Source organism: Felis catus, chromosome B3 (genome assembly GCF_018350175.1).
Source record: "Felis catus isolate Fca126 chromosome B3, F.catus_Fca126_mat1.0, whole genome shotgun sequence".
In the NCBI taxonomy this organism is placed as follows: Eukaryota; Metazoa; Chordata; class Mammalia; order Carnivora; family Felidae; genus Felis; species Felis catus.
This window is the reverse complement of record NC_058373.1, coordinates 118,955,454-118,972,867: the sequence shown is the minus strand read 5'-3', so window position 1 is coordinate 118,972,867 and position 17,414 is coordinate 118,955,454. Positions and strand designations below refer to the sequence as shown.

Sequence of the window (17,414 nt, the reverse complement as noted above, 5' to 3'; positions counted from 1 at the left end):
TTGAACTATCCTTGCATCCCTGGAATAAATTCCACTTGATTATGGTGTATGATCCTTTTTAATGTATCATTAGATTAGATTTGCTAGTATTTTGTTTAGAACTTTTGCACCTGTGTTCATCAAGGATATTGGCCTATCCTTTTGTGTTGTCTTGGTTTTGGTTTTTGGAGTAATGTCTGGCCTTGTAAAATGTGTTGGAAGCTATTCCTCCTCTTTTGGAAGAGTTTGAGAAAGGTAGTAAATCTTCCTTCAAAGTTTGGTAGAACTTGTCAGTGAAGCTGATTCTAGACTTTGCTTATTGGGAGGTTTTTTATTTACTGTTTCAAGCTCCTTATTAGTCATTGGTCTATTCATATTTTGTTTCTTCGATTCTGTTTTGGAAGATTGTATGTTTCCAGGAATTAATTGACTTTTTCCAGGTTGTACAGCTTGTTGGCATGTGATTTTTTACAGGAGTCTCTTAGTTAGGATCCTTTGTATTTCTGTGTATCAGTTGTAACTATTCTTTGATCTCTGATTGAGTCTTCTCGTTTTTTCTTGCTTAGTCTGCTTAGGGTTTGTGGATTTTATCTTTTCAAAGAACCCTACTCTTGAGGTGCCTGGGTGGCCCAGTCCATTAAGCATCCGACTCTTGATCTCAGGGTCATGAGTTCAAGCCCATGTCAGGCTGTGCACTGGGCATGAAGCCCACTTAAAAAACAAAAAACAAAACAAAAAAAAACACCAACTTAGTATCATTGATTTTTTTTAAGTATCTTTTGTCTCTATTTCTACTCTGATCTACCTTCTAATTTGGGGCCTTGTTCTTTTTCTAGAAAGTTCCTTTAGGTATAAATTATTGTCAGTCTGAGATTTTGTTTCTTTGGGTAGACCTGTATTGCTGTGAACTTCCCTCTTAGAACTGCTTTTGCTACATTGCATATGTTTTGGTATGTCATATTTCTGTTTTGTCTATAGGTATTTACTTCTTTGATTGGATTACTCATTGGTTGTTCAATAGCACATTTAAACTTTTTGTGGTTTTTCCCGTTTTCTTGTAATTTATAGTTTCATATCATTGTGGTCAGAAAAGATGCTTGATAGGATTTCAGTTTTCTTTAATTTATTGAGACTTGGTTTTTTGGCCTAACGTGATTTATTCTGGAGAATGTTCTATGTACACTTAAGAATGTGTATTCTGCTTTAAGAATTTTTTTTAATGTTTATTTTTGACAGAGGGGAAGGGGCAGAGAGAAAGGGAGATGAAGAATCTGAAGCAGGCTCCAGGCTCTGAGCTGTCAGCAGAGTCCAACACAGGGCTCAACCTCACAAACCGTGAGATCACGACCTGAGCCCAAGTCAGATGCTTAATCAACTGAGCCACCCAGCCACCTTTGTATTCTGCTTTTAGATGGAATATTCTGAATATATTAAGTCTCTGTGGTCTAATGTGTTAAGCCCAGTGTTTCTGTATTGATTTTTTTTGGTCTGGATGACCAATCCATTGATGACAGGATAGTAAAGTCTCCTACTGGAGCACCTGAGGCTCAGTTAAGCATCTGACTCTTGATTTCAGCTCAGGTCACGATCTCACGGTTTGTGAGTTCAATCCCCAGGTCAGGCTCTGTGCTGACAGTGTGGAACCTGCTTGAATTCTGTCTCCCGCTCTCTCTGCCCCTCCCTATTGCTTTCACGCTTGCTCTCTCAAAATAAATAGTTTAAGAAAAAAAAAATCTCCTACAATTGCTTTCAGTATCTTCCTTTAGGTACGTTAGTATTTGCTTTACATATTTTGGTGTTCTACATTGTGTGCACGTGTATTTATAAATGTTCTTTCTTGCTAGATTGACCTTTCTATCCTATGTAATGCCCTTGTCTTTTATTACAGCCTTTGTTTTCAAGTCAATTTTGTCTGATAGGAGTATATAGCTTATCTGGTTTTCATTTCCATGGAATATCTTTTTCTGTCCCTTCCAATTCCATCCTGGGTTGTGTCCTACTGAAGTGTCTCTTGTAAGCAGTATATAGATGTGTGGTTTTTTTAATCCACCCACTCTGTCATTTGATTGGCTAATTTAGTCCATTTTCATTGTTTCTTGTAGGCAGTATGTAGATGTGTGGTTTTTTAATCCACGCACTCTGTCATTTGGCTAATTTAGTCCATTTTCATTTAAAGTAATTATAGGTAAGTACACACCTTACTGCCATTTTGTTCATTATTTTCTGGCTGTTTCTGTAGTTTTTGGTTCTTCTTTCTTTCTTTCTTCCCTGGTGGTTTGATGGCTTTCTGGTGTTCTGTTTAAATTCCTTTCTCATTTTCTTTTGTGTATTTACTGTGTTTTTCCCTTGTGGTTACCATGAGGTTCACATAAAATATGCTATGTAAATTAGTAGTCTGTTTCAAGTTGACAGCAACTTAAGAGTTCTAAAATTAACAAGCGAAATGGATGAGACAGCCCCTTAGCAATTTTTCTTAGTAATAAAAAGTCTTTTCAACCAAACCATAATAGTCTTCCATTGGGGTTTTTTTCTTGGCTTGATTGATATGCCCTTCTCACACTGAATTTATCTGTCATTCATTATTTGGGCTCCACAGGCCCATTAAGTAGAGGAGAAAAAGAGACTAGAGAATTCTAATGTAAAGCAAATTTATTAAATCTTGAAACTATGTGATGGTCTTAGGAAAAGATGTTCATTCTTCATCACCGTAATCTCCAGAAGAGGAGCACTCATTTGCTTGCAAAGGCCATAATCTGTTCCTGGAGAAAAATGAAACAGACACTGTAAAGCATGGGGGCAAGTGAAGAAAATAGTTTAAAATAAAATATTTCGTAAAAAATTTTATATATAAATCTCCAAAGTGATTAAAGCAAAACATTGGCAGAAGTCCCACATAGATCCTCCTTCCAAGAGTCCCTCCAAAGTGTCTTTTAATAGAAGTTTCTCAGGAAAGCAGCTGGCCAAGCAGCAAAAGGAGTTTAAAACATCTTTAAAACTTTAAAAGTTCCTATTCACGATTTTTCCTCATATGAAGTTACTGTTTACATGTGGGCTCTAGCACCAAGCCCAGCAAGGACTTTTTTGCTCATAACCAATGGGGAAGGTACTCAGAAAAAAATTCAAAGAAATTCAGAATAATTGGCAAAGTCCTCCTCAGTGAGCAGGACTCGTGGAGAGCCATGAGTGACCTTACCTTGAGTGGAGATACTGCATTTGTAGCCTGCAAGCCCCACGTCCTGAGCAGCACAAGTGGAGTGGCACTGGTGGAGTAGAGCCTTTTTAGGAGGTCAGTAGCAGCCAGAAGAGCAGTGTTGTGACGCTGTCGATCCGTCTCATAACCTGTGAGATGGCTCATAGAGCCTGGAGGAAAGGTATAAATCCTTAAAGCAATAGTGAAGTTCTTTGCCAGCAAACCAGACACATTGAAGTCTACCATATCCGGCTGCTGAGGGACATTTTGGGGTCCTGACCTTTCCTAACTACATGATCTCTGGATACTTCTCTGAGGTACCTGAACCCTTACCTAAGTCCTTCCCATTGAAGGCTGCAGCACTGAGGTGATGGACCAAGCTGGAGATATCCCCAAAGCCCATGTTGACACCTTGTCCTGCAAGTGGATGGACTCTGTGGGCTGCATCCCTAAAAAGAAAGCGGAGTTCAGATGCGGCCTCTGCAGCAGAGTGCGAAGACGGCAGCCCTGCTGTGTTGTCGTCTTACCCAATGAGCGCCAGCCGAGGCCGGACGTATTCAGCAGCATGTCCCAACCCGAGTGGAAATGACATTCGGCTTCTGGCGTCCACTCTGGCTACACTTGGGGGCAGCTGGCGAGCTGAGACCTTAGTGGGCTTCAGAAAGGCAACAGCATATTGCAGGATGGTGCCAGCCGAGTCGATGAAGTCGGTGTGGTTAGCATCACTCCACTGAGTAGTGTCAGCCGTAAACAAACCGTGAAAATTCACCAGTGATCAACAGGGAATTAAATCAGCAAGGAAATACATTTTGTAACTACAGCCAAGAGTTAATAGTACCTCACGTGCCAAACTGATCTAGACCGCAGGTGACAAGCCCCCTTAAACAAATACAGAACACAACTTCCCCCAGGTTTTAGGCTCAAGCCAAACTGCTCGTGAGCTGCTCCTGTCTACCTCTGAACTTCACCTTTCACTTCACCTTAACCCTTAAAACCACACACTAGCCACAGCGTAGCTCATTCTACAACATCCTCTTGCTTCTGGCATTCCCCACTTTGCTAGAATGTCCTCCTAGTTCACCAGGGTAACCCTCATAGCATCCGGAAGCTGTCACCACTTTTTGTGAACCTCCCTGCAAACCCTCTTCTGTGCTCCAACACCCTATAAATACTTGTACCACTGTTCCCAAACTGTCACTTAAGTATCTTTCTCCCTCACTTGTCTGTGAGCTTCCCGAAAGCGGGGACTGTGTCTCATTTGTCCATTTCCAGACTCTTCTACATAGAAGGCACATGTAATTGTTGCCAAATGAATGCACTGAAAACGTCTGTGCCAGGAATACATGCTAAATGACCAGAGGAGGGGTAGAGTTCACCATTTACTTCGGAAGGCACTTTAGCCTAAAAGGCTCTGCCCCTTTTACTCCTGTTGCTGCTCCAGAGCAGTGAAGCCTAAGTTCTTCAGTGTAAAACTACTGTGAAGTCACTAGTGAAGTAGTAGAGTTTGGTAGTTAAAACCACAGGCTCAAGGACCAGCCTGATTTCTGAACCAGCTTTACCGCTAGCTCTATGACCTCGTTAGGCAAGTAACCTAGCTGTAAATGAGCATGATAATAGTACCTACCTCAGTGGTGCACTGCATTAAATACATGCTGGTAATACTCTTCACCTGCACATGGCACACAGTAAGCACTCAATAAATGTTGCTGATTATTACTATTAGTGAATTTTAGATAAATGTGGTATTGAAGCTCCAAAATTAACTAGTGCCAGTATTTTTTTAATTTTTTAATGTTTATTTTTGAGAGAGACAGAGGATGAGTGGGGGAGGGGTAAAGAGACGGGGAAGACAGAATCTGAAGCAGGCTCCAGGCTCCGAGCTGTCAGCACAGAGCCCGATGTGGGGCTTGAACCCACGAACCTTGAGCCAAAGACGCTTAATCGACTGAGCCACCAAGTTACCCCACTGGTGTCAATACTATTAAAGGCTTTATGTATCTGCTCCAGAATAATCATTACCATTTGTTGAGCACTTACAACGTACTAAGTATGTTCTAAGCATTTTACATAAATTCTCTCATTTTTTAAGTCTTTAGACTTTTGGGGTGCCTGGGTGGCTCAGTCGAGCATCTGGCTATTTTTTTGGGCTCAGGTCACGATCTCATGGTTTGTAGGATCGAGCCCTGCATTGGGCTTCAATCTCTCTCACACACACGCACTCTCAAAAATAAACTAAAACAGTCTTTAGACTTTTTATTATTATTAAACTCTGAGAGGCTGGTGATACTGTTTCCCTTTTCTAGGAGATTAACAGAACCATAACAGTATTGAATCCATGTCTGTCTACAAAACTTTTAAGTTTATATTTATTTTGAAAGAGAGCATGTGTGAGAGAGAGCACACATGTGAGTGGGGGAGGGGCAGGGAGAGAGAGAAAGAATCCCAAGCAGGCTCCACACTGTCAGCACAGAGCCCCATGTGGGGCTCAAACCCATGGAACTGTGAGATCTTAACCTGAGCTGAAATTAAGAGTCAAGACCCTTAACCGACTGAGCCACCCAGGTGCCTCTACAAAACTTAGCTCCCTGCTGAAATGTGCTCAGCTCCTCTCCAGAACACTCCTAATGAATCAGGCTTCCAAAGTTCATAGCTATTCAAAACTAGCCAAATATTACAGCTTCAAAAAAAAAGGCCAATGCTAACTACTGCCCAGGCAGCTGTTTCATTCAGCACAACAGCCCACAACCACAAAAAAGCACAGAAGTTATTAATTTCCATTGTTTTTCATTTCCCCGAATGCCCTCCTCTTCACATAACCCACTTACAAAGGGGCAGCTGGTTGGTTTTTCCTTTTTCCTTCATCAAAACACCTTTCTGTATCTACCACCCTGCAACACGTCATCAGCTGGACAAATTCATACTCACAAAGGCAGAGTTAATGGCATCCACAAACTTTTCTTCATCCATGCTCACCAGTTCTGCTGCATGTTCATGGGATGTGGACCACACCAAGGAACTCAAGGTGTCTGAGAGCTGTGTCAAAAGAACACCAATGCTAAGGGCTAAAACTTCTGTTCTTGGGAGCTCTCAAGCTTAAAGGAAGTAAAGTTAGCTTGGGCATATTCCCTAGAAAGCAGAAAAAGGTTGAGAGAAAGTGAAGCCCTAAAAGAGGAAGGCTGGGCATGTTTAAGCAGAGTACCCAGAAGGACTTCTTACCGGGAGCAGAGCAATGGGCCCAGAGGGAAGAAATCTCTGCCAGGCTACATTGTTTTCTGTGGCCTACAATTGAAAGAAAAGAAGAGTTCTCACGAGAGGTACTCAGTACCCATTAAACACGAGCAGGGTCCCCAGATGGTGGGCTCAGGACTTTACCTCCGACAAATGCAAAGTAGCTACAACAGCAGACTGATCATAGTTCCAGCTGACGTTCTGAATCCCAGCAGCCTGCCGCACTCCTGAGTTGTGACCGTCTGCACCAATCTGCATGGAAACAAGAGCCTGTTAAGTCTTATAACTTCTTAATACATGAAACTGTTCCAGAGGTTTGTTTCTGTCTCAAGTTTTCTCTAGGTCCACCTGTTCTCAAAGCCCATCTGTAGCAGACAACTTGTTACCATGCTTGCCTCACTCACAGCCCCTGGAGGGGTAGCCTTACCTAGGTGACCCCAGTCTCAGCTAATGGACCAAAGCTGGACGTGTCCTCCATGAGGTACTAGCCAGAGGTTAGCTTGGCCAAATTCTCTTGATGTTTGAACTAGAAATCAATAAGGCAGGCACTGGAGCTGAACACTCCTGTTGTAAGGTTAGGAATGGATGTCAAGTAAAAGAGGAAGCCGGCAAGCAGAAAAAAAAGTGGGGGGTGGGGAATACAATGAGATGGATTGACTACAGGACTCCTGTGAGGGAAAAAAGAACCTCAATTTCCGGTTTTTGTCCCTCACAGGGACAGGTTTATTTCCAGACCTAAGATAGTCTAGGAGACTGCTTCCTATACAGGATTTACAACGACATCATATTAACTTGAGTTGGCCTAGGTGGGTACTGGTCCTTATAACCAAAAGCTCTGCCAAAAATTAACTTCAACTATAGCTTAGATCTAAAAACTAAAGGCCCTAGAGTTTAGAATAAGTTATGGATATGCAAGACCCCTGGCAAAATAAGAATTTTCAACTACCAACAATTTAGTCTGGAGGGTGCTGCCATCACCTAGGGTAATATGAACCCAAGGGCTGGAGTCTGTCATGGGAAATGGATAAGGCCAGGTATAGCCGACTGCTTTGCTCCTGTAGAGAACCGTCACACGGTCTAGGAGGTCAGAAGAGAGAAAACAAAACATTAGAAAGGCAGTCCACACGGCTGAGAAAAAAGCCCTGACTAGATCTAAAGCGAGCTCTCAAGACAGCTGTCTCTCATCATTTACCCCTAAGCAAGAAAAGATCTAACAAATAACTCCTATAATTAATGCTATGGTCTGAGAGCTGATAAATGACAAAAGTCACAGGGATGAATCAGTGTCAAAAAAAATCAACTCTCACTGAGTTACCAGCCTGCACCAGGGATTCTTTCTTCTCATCTCCACACTCACTGCTCTTGTAGTTTCCCTCTGTGCCTAAGCGAATCCACATGTGCTTTCAGAATAAACAGGGTGGGAATCCCATGGGCCCAGGTAAGTTCTAGATTTCGTAAGATTTTTCTTGCCATTGGAAATCGTTTTACTTTTCTGATCATAAAAATGATATACCTACTGGAAGTCTGAACAACAAAGATTTAAAAGGGAGGGAAAAATCACCCTTAATCATATCATTCAGAGGCAACTACAGTTAAAGCTTTGCCATCTAGCTTTCCAGGTGATTTCCTATGCATATAGACACAGTGCACATGTAGGATATGACACATACTTTTTCCACCAATATATTACGGAACATGTTTCTAAGTGACTAAATATTAGGTCTAAGTTATCTTTAAAAGCTGCACATAAGTGGGGTGCCTGGCTGGCTCAGTCGGTAAAGCATGAAATTACTTAAAATTTTGGGGGTGCCTGGGTGGCTCAGACAGTTAAACGTCTGACTCCTGATTTTGGCTTGGGTCATGATCTTGTGGTTCATGGGTTCAGGCCCTGCACTGGGCTTCACACTGCTGACAGTATGGAGCCTGCTTGGGATTCTCTCTCCTCCTCTCTCTGCCCCTCCCCTGCTCACTCTGGTACTCTTTCAAAATAAATTAAAAAAGGGCACTTGGGTGGCTCAGTCGGTTAAGTGTCCAACTCTTGGTTTTGGCTCACGTCATGATCTCATGATTTTATGAGTTGGAGCTCTGCATCAGGCTCTGCACTGACAGCACAGAGCCTGCTTGGAATTTTCTATCCCCCCACCTCTCTCTCTGCCCCTCCCCATCTCATGCTCACTCTCTCTCTCAAAATAAATAAATAAACATAAAAAAAATTAAATCAACTTAAAAAAAAATCTTTAAAAAAGTTGCACATAAGTTGATTACATGGATACGTTATTATCCCATATCAGAAAGCTAGAACTCTGAGATATTTGCAAATTATGTATCTGATAAGGAATTCATATTCAGAATATATAAAAAACTCTTGTAACTCAAAAAGAAAGACAATCCAGTTTTTTGGTGTTTTTTTTTTTTTAATGTTTATTTATATTTATAGAGAGAGTGCACAAGCAGGGGAGGGGCAGAGAGAGGAGGGAGAGAATCCTAAGCAGGCTCCTGACTATCAGCGTAGAGCCTAACAGTGGGGCTCGATCTCACAAACCATGAGACCATGACCTGAGCCGAAATCAAGAGTCAGATGTTCAACCGACTGAGCCACCCAGGCACCCTGACAATCCAGTTTTTATATGGGCAAAAGATTTTGAACAGTCATTTCTCCAAATGGCCAATAAGCAGAGGAAAAGATGGGAAATACAATCAAAACTACAATGAGATACCATTTCAGTCACTAAGATGGCTATAATAAAAAATATATATAATAATAATAAGTGAAAAGTAAGTGTTGGTAAGGATGTGGAGATACTGGAACCCTTATATATCATTGGTGGGAAAAGGAAATGGTATAGCCTCTTTGAAAAAGTTTAGTAGTTTCTGAAAATGTTAAACACAGAATTGTTATATGACCCAGCAAGTCTACTCCTAAGTATCTACCCAGAAACCCATATCCACGCAAAAACCTGTACACAAGTGTTCATAGCATTATTCACAATTGCCAAAAAGTGGAAACAATCCAAATGTCCATTAACTCATGAATGAATAAATGAAATGTGGTATATCCACATGATGGAATACTACTTGGCAATAAAAAAGAATGGAATACTAATAGGGCTGCAACATGAATGAATCTCAAAGATATGTTCAGTGAGAGAAGTAGACACAGAAGCATACATATGTCCTGTATGATTCTATCTATATGAAATGTCCAGAATAGACAAATCCCGAGAGACAGAAAAGTAGATCAATGGTGCCAGGGGCTGGGGTTGGGAATGGGGAATGGATGTAAATGGACATAAGGTTTCCTTTTGAGGTGACAGAAATGTTCTAAAATGATATTGTGATGGTGGCATAACTCTATAATTACACTAAAAATCACTGAATTGTACACTTAAAATGGGTGAATTCTATGGTATGTAAATTATACCGGAGTAAAACTGTTTAAAAAAAAAAAAAGAAAAAGAAAGAAAGAAAAGAACAACCCAGAGCACCTGGGTGGCTCAGGTCATGATCCTGCGGTTCATGAGTTCGAGCCCTGTGTCGGGCTCAGTGCCTGCTTCAGATTCTGTGTGTCTCTTTCTCTGCCCCTCGCCTGCTCACACACTCCCTCTCTCTCTCTCCCTCCAAAGTAAATAAACATTAAAAAAAATTAAAAAAAAAAAAAAAAAAAAAAAGAGAAGAACAACCCTAAAATACCCATCAGAGGATTTCTTTATGGTGGATGTTCAGTCTCTGTAAAAGGCGTCCTTTTTTCCAGTAAGTCCTCTGATAATTCTAAAGTAGTTCACCTTCCAGAGTAAAAGGAAGATGTAAGAAGTGGGTGCCTCACCCGACACAGCCTCCAGCTGCTTAGTGAGAGCGCACATTATGACATCATTCTCCACTATATAGCCCATGTCGTCCAGATTATCCTTATCGAACATTATCAGGGCCTCTGAGCAGGCATCCCACACCTGGAAAACACAAAGGGAAACTTGTATTATAACCCAAGGAAAAGAAAGCATTACTCCAGTCAGAAACTACTACTTTCCCAAGTGACAGAACCAGAAAAATCACAATGTCAGTCCCTCTGGCAGGAGACAGAAGGTAAGAAGAAAATTCTCTCGAGAATGCTTCCCCCGACTCCTTAGACTGAGTGAGAACTTTGATTCTTCCCACTTTCACAGAAAATACGGAGAATATGGACTTCAATATCTTAACCCAAGACAACCAAGATATCTTGCCAAAAGTGATAAAGAAGGCACCTGCATTCGCCGAAAGGCTCTGTATCTCATGTTGCAGATGTGGTCCCAGGCACCAAAACCTACAAAAGAAAGGATCTATATATAGGCCAGAGCAACCTTATGGGACCACACCCTTCCTAGGCTCTCCTTGTCTTTCTAACCTTTGAAGTAAGAGGTTGTTTTCAGTGTTCTCCAATGACAAACTGGAAAATACTTGCCATTTCTTCCTGTTTGATGCTAGGAGTTAAGCTACTCTGCTCCCCAGTTCAGATTATATAGCATGAAAAAAGGCACAGCTTTCGTAATCAAAAAGTCAAATCACATTAAAGTTAGGGGAAAGGGGGGTGCCTGGGTGGCTCAGTCGGTTAAGCATCCAACTTCAGCTCAGGTCATGATCTCATGGTTCAGGAGTTCGATCCCCACATTGGGCTCTGCATTGGTGGTGTGGAGCCTGCTTGGAATTCTCTCTACCCCACTCTCCTCTCTGCCCCTTTCTCACTTACACTCTCTCAAATAAGTAAACTTAAAAAAAAAATGGGGGGCGGGGATAAAAAAGGAAACCAAATCCACATTGTTTTTCACCATCCTACAGAAGTTAAACTCTCTGAATAAAGACTATTTTGGGAGGGCAACTGGCTCACTCAGGGCGTGTGACTCTTGATCATGGGGTTATGAGTTCGAGCCCCACAATGAGCATAGAGATTCCTTAAAAGTAATATCTTAAAAAAAAAGACTTTTTCTTTATTGAGCACCTACTTATGTGCCCAACACAGTTCTAGGTACTGAGCATAAAGTGTGAAACCAAACAGAAAAAGTTCCTGCCCTTCTGCAGCTAACATTCTGGCTGGAGACACAGACGGTAAAAAATACGTAATATCTTGTCAGGTAGTACTAAGTGTTATGTAGAAAAATAAAGCAGTGTAAGAGGCTAAAGAATGATGGAAGAGTCTAATTTTTGACAGGGTGGTTCTAGATAGGATAGCCTGAGGGAGTAACATTTGGCAGTAACCTAAAGATAGTTTTCTAATGGATTCCATGTGCACACATCCATCTATACTCCAAAAGCATCTAGCATGCAAACTCCTAGCTCCCCAGAGGGCTGACTCTGGGAATGAAGAGGGTGCTCCTACCAGAAGTGAATGGTCATAATTAGTTCATATAGTTTCAATTCCATCAATTCATAATGACCCAACATCACAAAGGAAGCCTACATGATGGACCCACAAGTCCCAAGGAGGTCTTTCTCAGACTAGGTACACTTTTAACAGTGTCAGGGGTCCTCATCTTCAATGATGAACTAGATAACCTACACCATGCCCCCCACCGCCCCCGCAGTGAGCTCCCTCCTCACCAGATGCTCTGGAGACTCTGCCCTACAAGGCACACTGGAAAGCCAAGAGAGACGAGAGACCGGTTCTATGAAACATCTACTCACTACTGAGAAGGGTTGCAGAGCCAGGGGAAATGGAGCTGACTCGGTTGCTGTAAGTTTCTGGCAATTTCTCCCATACTTTTTTTGGACCTGCTTCTAGCAACAGGATTTTCTTGTCACAAAAATGAGTATCATGTCCTAAAAAAAAAAAAAAAATCAACATTTTACATCATATCAGAATTTCTTCCTTTTCTTGTTTCCAAGAGAAACAACAGATTAATTCATTCACTCTTAGAATACATATTTCTCACAGGGCACACAAAAAGGAAACACCACACAGAATCCTAAGCAAGAACACATACCGCTATTTCAGCCATCTGAACCACCCTGCCCATGACTTTAAGGTTTCTCTAGACAGTCCAACACCTGCCATTTGCACAGAAACAAATAATGGCAAAATTCATAATGAGCCGGAATTCCTTAGAGAGGAAGAAGTAAAAGAGAAAGGCTGAAGTACTTAGACACCAGATACTCCTAATCTTGAAACTATTTCAGTCACTAAAAATATACAAATCCTGCTCAACAGAAAAATGGAATATTCAACAGGCAAAATTTATTGTGGCGTCAAGATTAAATCAAGAATAAAGAATTAGTTTGTAAAAGAAAAGGAGCCCAAAAAATACATCAACTGGGCCTCCAACTCTGGTCCTCAAACATCTCTATAGGGAAGTAAAAAGGGACTTAGGGACTTTGTTACTGGGCAACTGCAGCACAGATACAGTCCCGCCACAATATCCCAGAGAAAGACATGGAAACAGGAAGCAGGGAGTTGCTGCAGCCCAAAAAGGAAAGGGAAAAAAAATGCGTTAGGATTACCAGAGAAGAAACACTGGAGATTTTACTCAGTAATGATAAAAACCCCACATTCTCTGGAATCTAAATTAGAAGAGTGGCATTATTGGAACATTCAACTGAGGAGTGTGAAAATCAAGGTCGCTCCAGTGGAACAGGCAGTGAGCAGCACGGAGAGACCACCACGTTCACCTGCCCCCCACCTTGCTGCGCTGCTGTTTTGCACTGGAGGTTGAGGGCAGCCACACTCCTCCGAGGACTGCCTTCTGGTCCATCATACCTCTCTGCCTTCTAGTAGCTGCTCCACCCCAATGTTCACCTGGCCAACTCTTCCCTCTGGATCCGGCTCGCTCCAGCCTCACCTCCTCACCTGCTCCCCCAGCAGAGGTCAGCTGCTTGTCCCTCTAGGGAGCTTTCATTTTATTCTTCCTTCTATTATTTACAAATCTTTCTCTTTAGCTAGATTCTAAATTCCTTGGGGGCAAGGAACCACTTCTTAGGGCTACTATTCCCAAGCAGCAAATGCTGTATCTTCTCAACCCACAAAATATACAATGCACATTTTTGTTAAATAAGACACAAGGAAACTAACAGAAAAAGTATATTTCCAAACACATTATAAAATAGGTTCAGTATTTTATCTTTTAGCTATTTAAACTAACACTTTTGAAAACTTATTTGGAAGAAAAACACTAGAGAATACAATTTACAAATAACAACGAGAGGAAAATACAGATATTTCAAGACTGAAACAAAAACTAATGTGAGTCTGAAGAAGAATCCAGGAAAAACTGACTTAAGGGGGAAAATGAAGAGCCTACTGAAAATTTTTCACTTTTATTTCATTTTATTCATTTATTTTTTAATTTTTCACTTTTAAAGCAGCTGCCCAAAGTTAAGTGGATTCTGAGGGGCACCTGGGTGGCTCAGTTGGTTAAGCGACCAACTCTTGGTTTTGGCTCAGGTCATAATCTCATGGGATCGTTGAGTTTGAGCCTCACGTCGGGCTCCACACTGCTTGGGATTCTCTCCCTCTCCCTCTGCCCCTCCCCTGCTTGTGCTCATGTTCTCTCTCTCTCTCAAAATAAATACACTTAGAACGATTAAATTAAGTAGATGTTGAAATAAAAAGGTTGATCGCCACATAAACTACTGACTATTCTCTGGAATACAAGCTGTGATAATCAAGGGGAAATATTGGCATGCTTGAGACTTTTCTCAATTTGGTAGGTTACTTGACTCAACAGGAGAAAACAATCCCACACACACCTGCCTGTAAAAGGCTGAGCACCTGCCAGCGTCCCAACTGCTTACAAGAAAAATTAGCAGCAGCTTGCTCACTGAATAAACTGCACGAGAGATTTCCAAACCTTCCAGAGCTCCAGCTTTCACCTTTTAGCACTTACTATTTTCTCTGAGCTTTTTAAGGAAATTAGTCGGTGTGTGAAATTTTTCTTTTGTACACCTGTGTTTGGTAGTTTTGACTTAACTTAGAGCAGTGATTCTCACAACCTGCTGTATTTGGGCCCTTGACCTTTCTTTTGCAGACATATACAGAGAATTCTGTACTGTGAATGTTTAAAGTCAGTCCTGACTTTATGAATTTATACTTCTGTGGAAGAGACAGGAAAATAAACAATTACAATACAGAATTCTGTTTAAGGTTGATAAAAGAAAGCCCTGCTGCTCTCCCTCCTTGAGGTGTTGGGAGAGATGGTAAGACAAAGAACAAAATAGGAAGGGAAAAAGTTAAATACAAACATTAACACTAAGGTGTTAGTAAGACTAGAAATTTTTTCAAGTACATATCGTACAGAATTCTATGAAAAGTTAAAAGCTAAAGTCACCAATCGCTTCTCGGCCTTTTGGCTAAGATCAAGTGTAAAAGCTAAAGTCACTACAAGATTAAGCTCTTCCCAGTGCTTCTCACTCTCAAAAGTGTGGTCTCCAGGCCTCCACCTCTGCGGGTATTTGTTAAAAATAAAGCTTCCTGGGCTCCGCCTGGATAGACTCAATCAGTCATTGGAAGTGAAACTTGGAATCCTCATTTTTAAAATATGCCTCACAGGGGCACCTGGGTTGGTCAGTCGACTAAATGTCCAACTTCAGCTCAGCCACGATCTCGCAGTTCATGAGTTCAAGCCCTGTGTCAGGCTCTCTGCTGTCAGAGCAGAACCGGCTTCGGACCCTCTGTCCCCCTCCTCTCTGCCTGCCTGCCTGCCCCTCCCTCCCTCCCTCTCTCTCTCTCTCTCTCTCAAAAATAATAAAAATATGCCCCACAAACCAGTAACAATGACTATATTCAAGCTAAAAATCAAAAATGGAAGTTTTACTTTATATTCTTTACACTGTATGCCCTATATCCTTTGTATTTCAAAACTCAAAATCCCTTTTTGTGCCTTAGTTATTCAAAACCTCTAAACAAAACACAACAAAACCCAGGTGATTCTTAAGTGCACTCAAGCTTGAGAACCACTACTTTAGCCCAATTACCAATAGGTACAACCAAAATGACGGTTAGAAAGCAAAGAAAGTTTTGTGTCTCAAAAGGCTCTGTATCTCCTAATTACTGACTTTTGAGTGCAAGTGACTTAACCTTTCTGAGTTTTACCTTCCTTATCTGCACAACCTACAATCAAGATAATGAGGATGCAACGTGGGGTCAACTACACGTCAATGAAAAAAGACTATGAGGGGGGCACCTGGGTGGCTCAGTCGGTTGAGCGTCTTTGGCTCAGATCATGATCTCAGTCTGGGAGTTCAAGCCCTGCATCGGGGCTCACTGCTCTCAGCACAGAGCCCACTTTGGATCCTCTGTCCCGCTCTCTCTCTCTGCCCTTCCCCTGCTCACACGGTCTCTTACAAAAATAAATAAATAAATAGTTAATTAAAAAAAAAAAAAAAAGATTATGAGGGGTGCCTGCATGGCTCAGTCAGTTAAGCAGCCGGCTTTGTCTCAGGTCATGATCTCATGGTTTGTGAGTTCAAGCACTCCTTCAGGCTCATACTGACAGTATGGAGCCTGGATGGAGTTCTCTCTCTCCCTCTCTCTCTTAAAAATAAATAAACTTAAAAAATAAATATACATACATAGAAATAAAATGGGGAAAGGTTCTGAATAGGCATTTCTCCAAAGAAGATATACAAACGGCCAATAAGCATATGAAAGGATACTCAACATCCTCACTCACTAGGGAAATGCAAGTCAAGCCAGGAAATAACACTTCACACCCATTAGGAAGACTACAAACAAAAATACAGTATCAAGTGCCGTCCAGGATGTGCACCTTGAAATACCATTGGGCAGTTCTTCAAAACAGCATGTGATCCAGCAATTCCACTCCTAGAAATAGAACCAAGTAGCCAAAAATATGTTTACACACAAGCTCGTACACAAAATAACATTATCTGTAATAGTTCAGAAGTGGAAACAACCCAAATGCCCATCAACAAACAAACCAAAGGTAATAAATACATTCACACAATGGAATATTATTCAACCATAAAAAGGAAGTACTAGTGGGGCACCTGGGGGGCTCAGTCAAGTGACTCTTGACTTTAGTCATGATCTCCCAGTATGTGGGACAGAGCCCCCAACGGGCTCTGCAATGACAGCACGGAGCCTGCTTAGGATTCTCTCTCTCCCTCTCGCGCTCTGCCCTTGCCCTGCTCGGGCGCTGGCTCTCTCAAAATAAATAAACTAAAAAAAAAAAAAAAAAAAAAAAAAAGTACTGGTACAGATACAACCTGGATAAACCTTTAAAACATTAAGCAAAATTGATGTATATAAAAATGTCAGGAAAAAACAAATCTAGAGAGACCAAAATGTTCAGGAGTGGTTGCCTAGGGTTGAGGAGCTTCGGGGGGAAATGGGCAGCGACTAAGTGGTTCCTGTTTCTTTTGGAGGGGGGAGGGTAATAAAAATGTTCTAAAATTTACTGCGGGGATGGATGCACAATCTGTTAACATACTAAAAACCATTAAATCGCATTCTTTAAATGGGTTAATTTTATAATATGCAATTATATCTCAAACTATTTTTTTAAAAGAAACAAAATGCCTAGCCCAATACAAGGCCTGATACTTTCCGACTGTGCCCATTCCTAAATTACAAAGGGCGGGATTTAGAATGACCCCTAAGGATCCTCCTCCCACTTCTGACCCTTCGGAATCCTGAAGGACCAGACGCTTGCCCTGGGGCTCCTCTGGATAGGGGAAAGACCACAAAACCCGCGTCGCGCAGGGCTCCCACGGTCCTCACAGTTCCTCCACGGTCCCGCTCCTCCCCACTACCTGCCTGGAGATGCGCTTACCCAAGGCACAAGCCATGGCGGCGCCCACCAGGCCTCCGCCCGACACCACCACATCGTACACGGTGTCTGCCTTGGCGCCCGACCACCGCCGGCAGGAAAGCAGCGGACCTCTCCCGGCAGCTGCAGGTGCAGCCCTCCACCGGCTCAGAGCCAGGCGAGCCGCCATGACGCTGACCCGCAATGTACTTGGCGCCCCGCTAGGCCCTCCTTTTGGTGCACTTCCGGAGCAGAGCCCTCCAATCATTAGCTGCTTCAGTTGCGGC

General features: G+C 42.0%; 1 protein-coding gene and 1 long non-coding RNA gene across 2 annotated transcripts; one reads left to right on the top strand and one right to left on the bottom strand.

The window, feature by feature from the left end:
• Positions 1 to 2,610: 2,610 nt before the first annotated feature.
• COQ6 (coenzyme Q6, monooxygenase) lies at positions 2,611 to 17,373 on the bottom strand. Its single transcript, XM_045060202.1, has 12 exons — positions 17,152 to 17,373; positions 12,050 to 12,184; positions 10,636 to 10,694; positions 10,221 to 10,344; positions 7,344 to 7,474; positions 6,542 to 6,649; positions 6,386 to 6,448; positions 6,095 to 6,202; positions 3,697 to 3,899; positions 3,503 to 3,618; positions 3,173 to 3,339; positions 2,611 to 2,738 (listed from the first exon to the last, which is right to left on the bottom strand). Exons 1-12 carry the CDS (start codon positions 17,315 to 17,317, stop codon positions 2,709 to 2,711), a joined length of 1,410 nt encoding a protein of 469 aa, XP_044916137.1. The 5' UTR covers positions 17,318 to 17,373; the 3' UTR covers positions 2,611 to 2,708.
• Positions 10,335 to 10,827, top strand: LOC123386144. Its single transcript, XR_006599786.1, has 2 exons — positions 10,335 to 10,477; positions 10,558 to 10,827. It is a non-coding gene; the product is annotated as an uncharacterized LOC123386144 (long non-coding RNA).
• Positions 17,374 to 17,414: the final 41 nt, after the last annotated feature.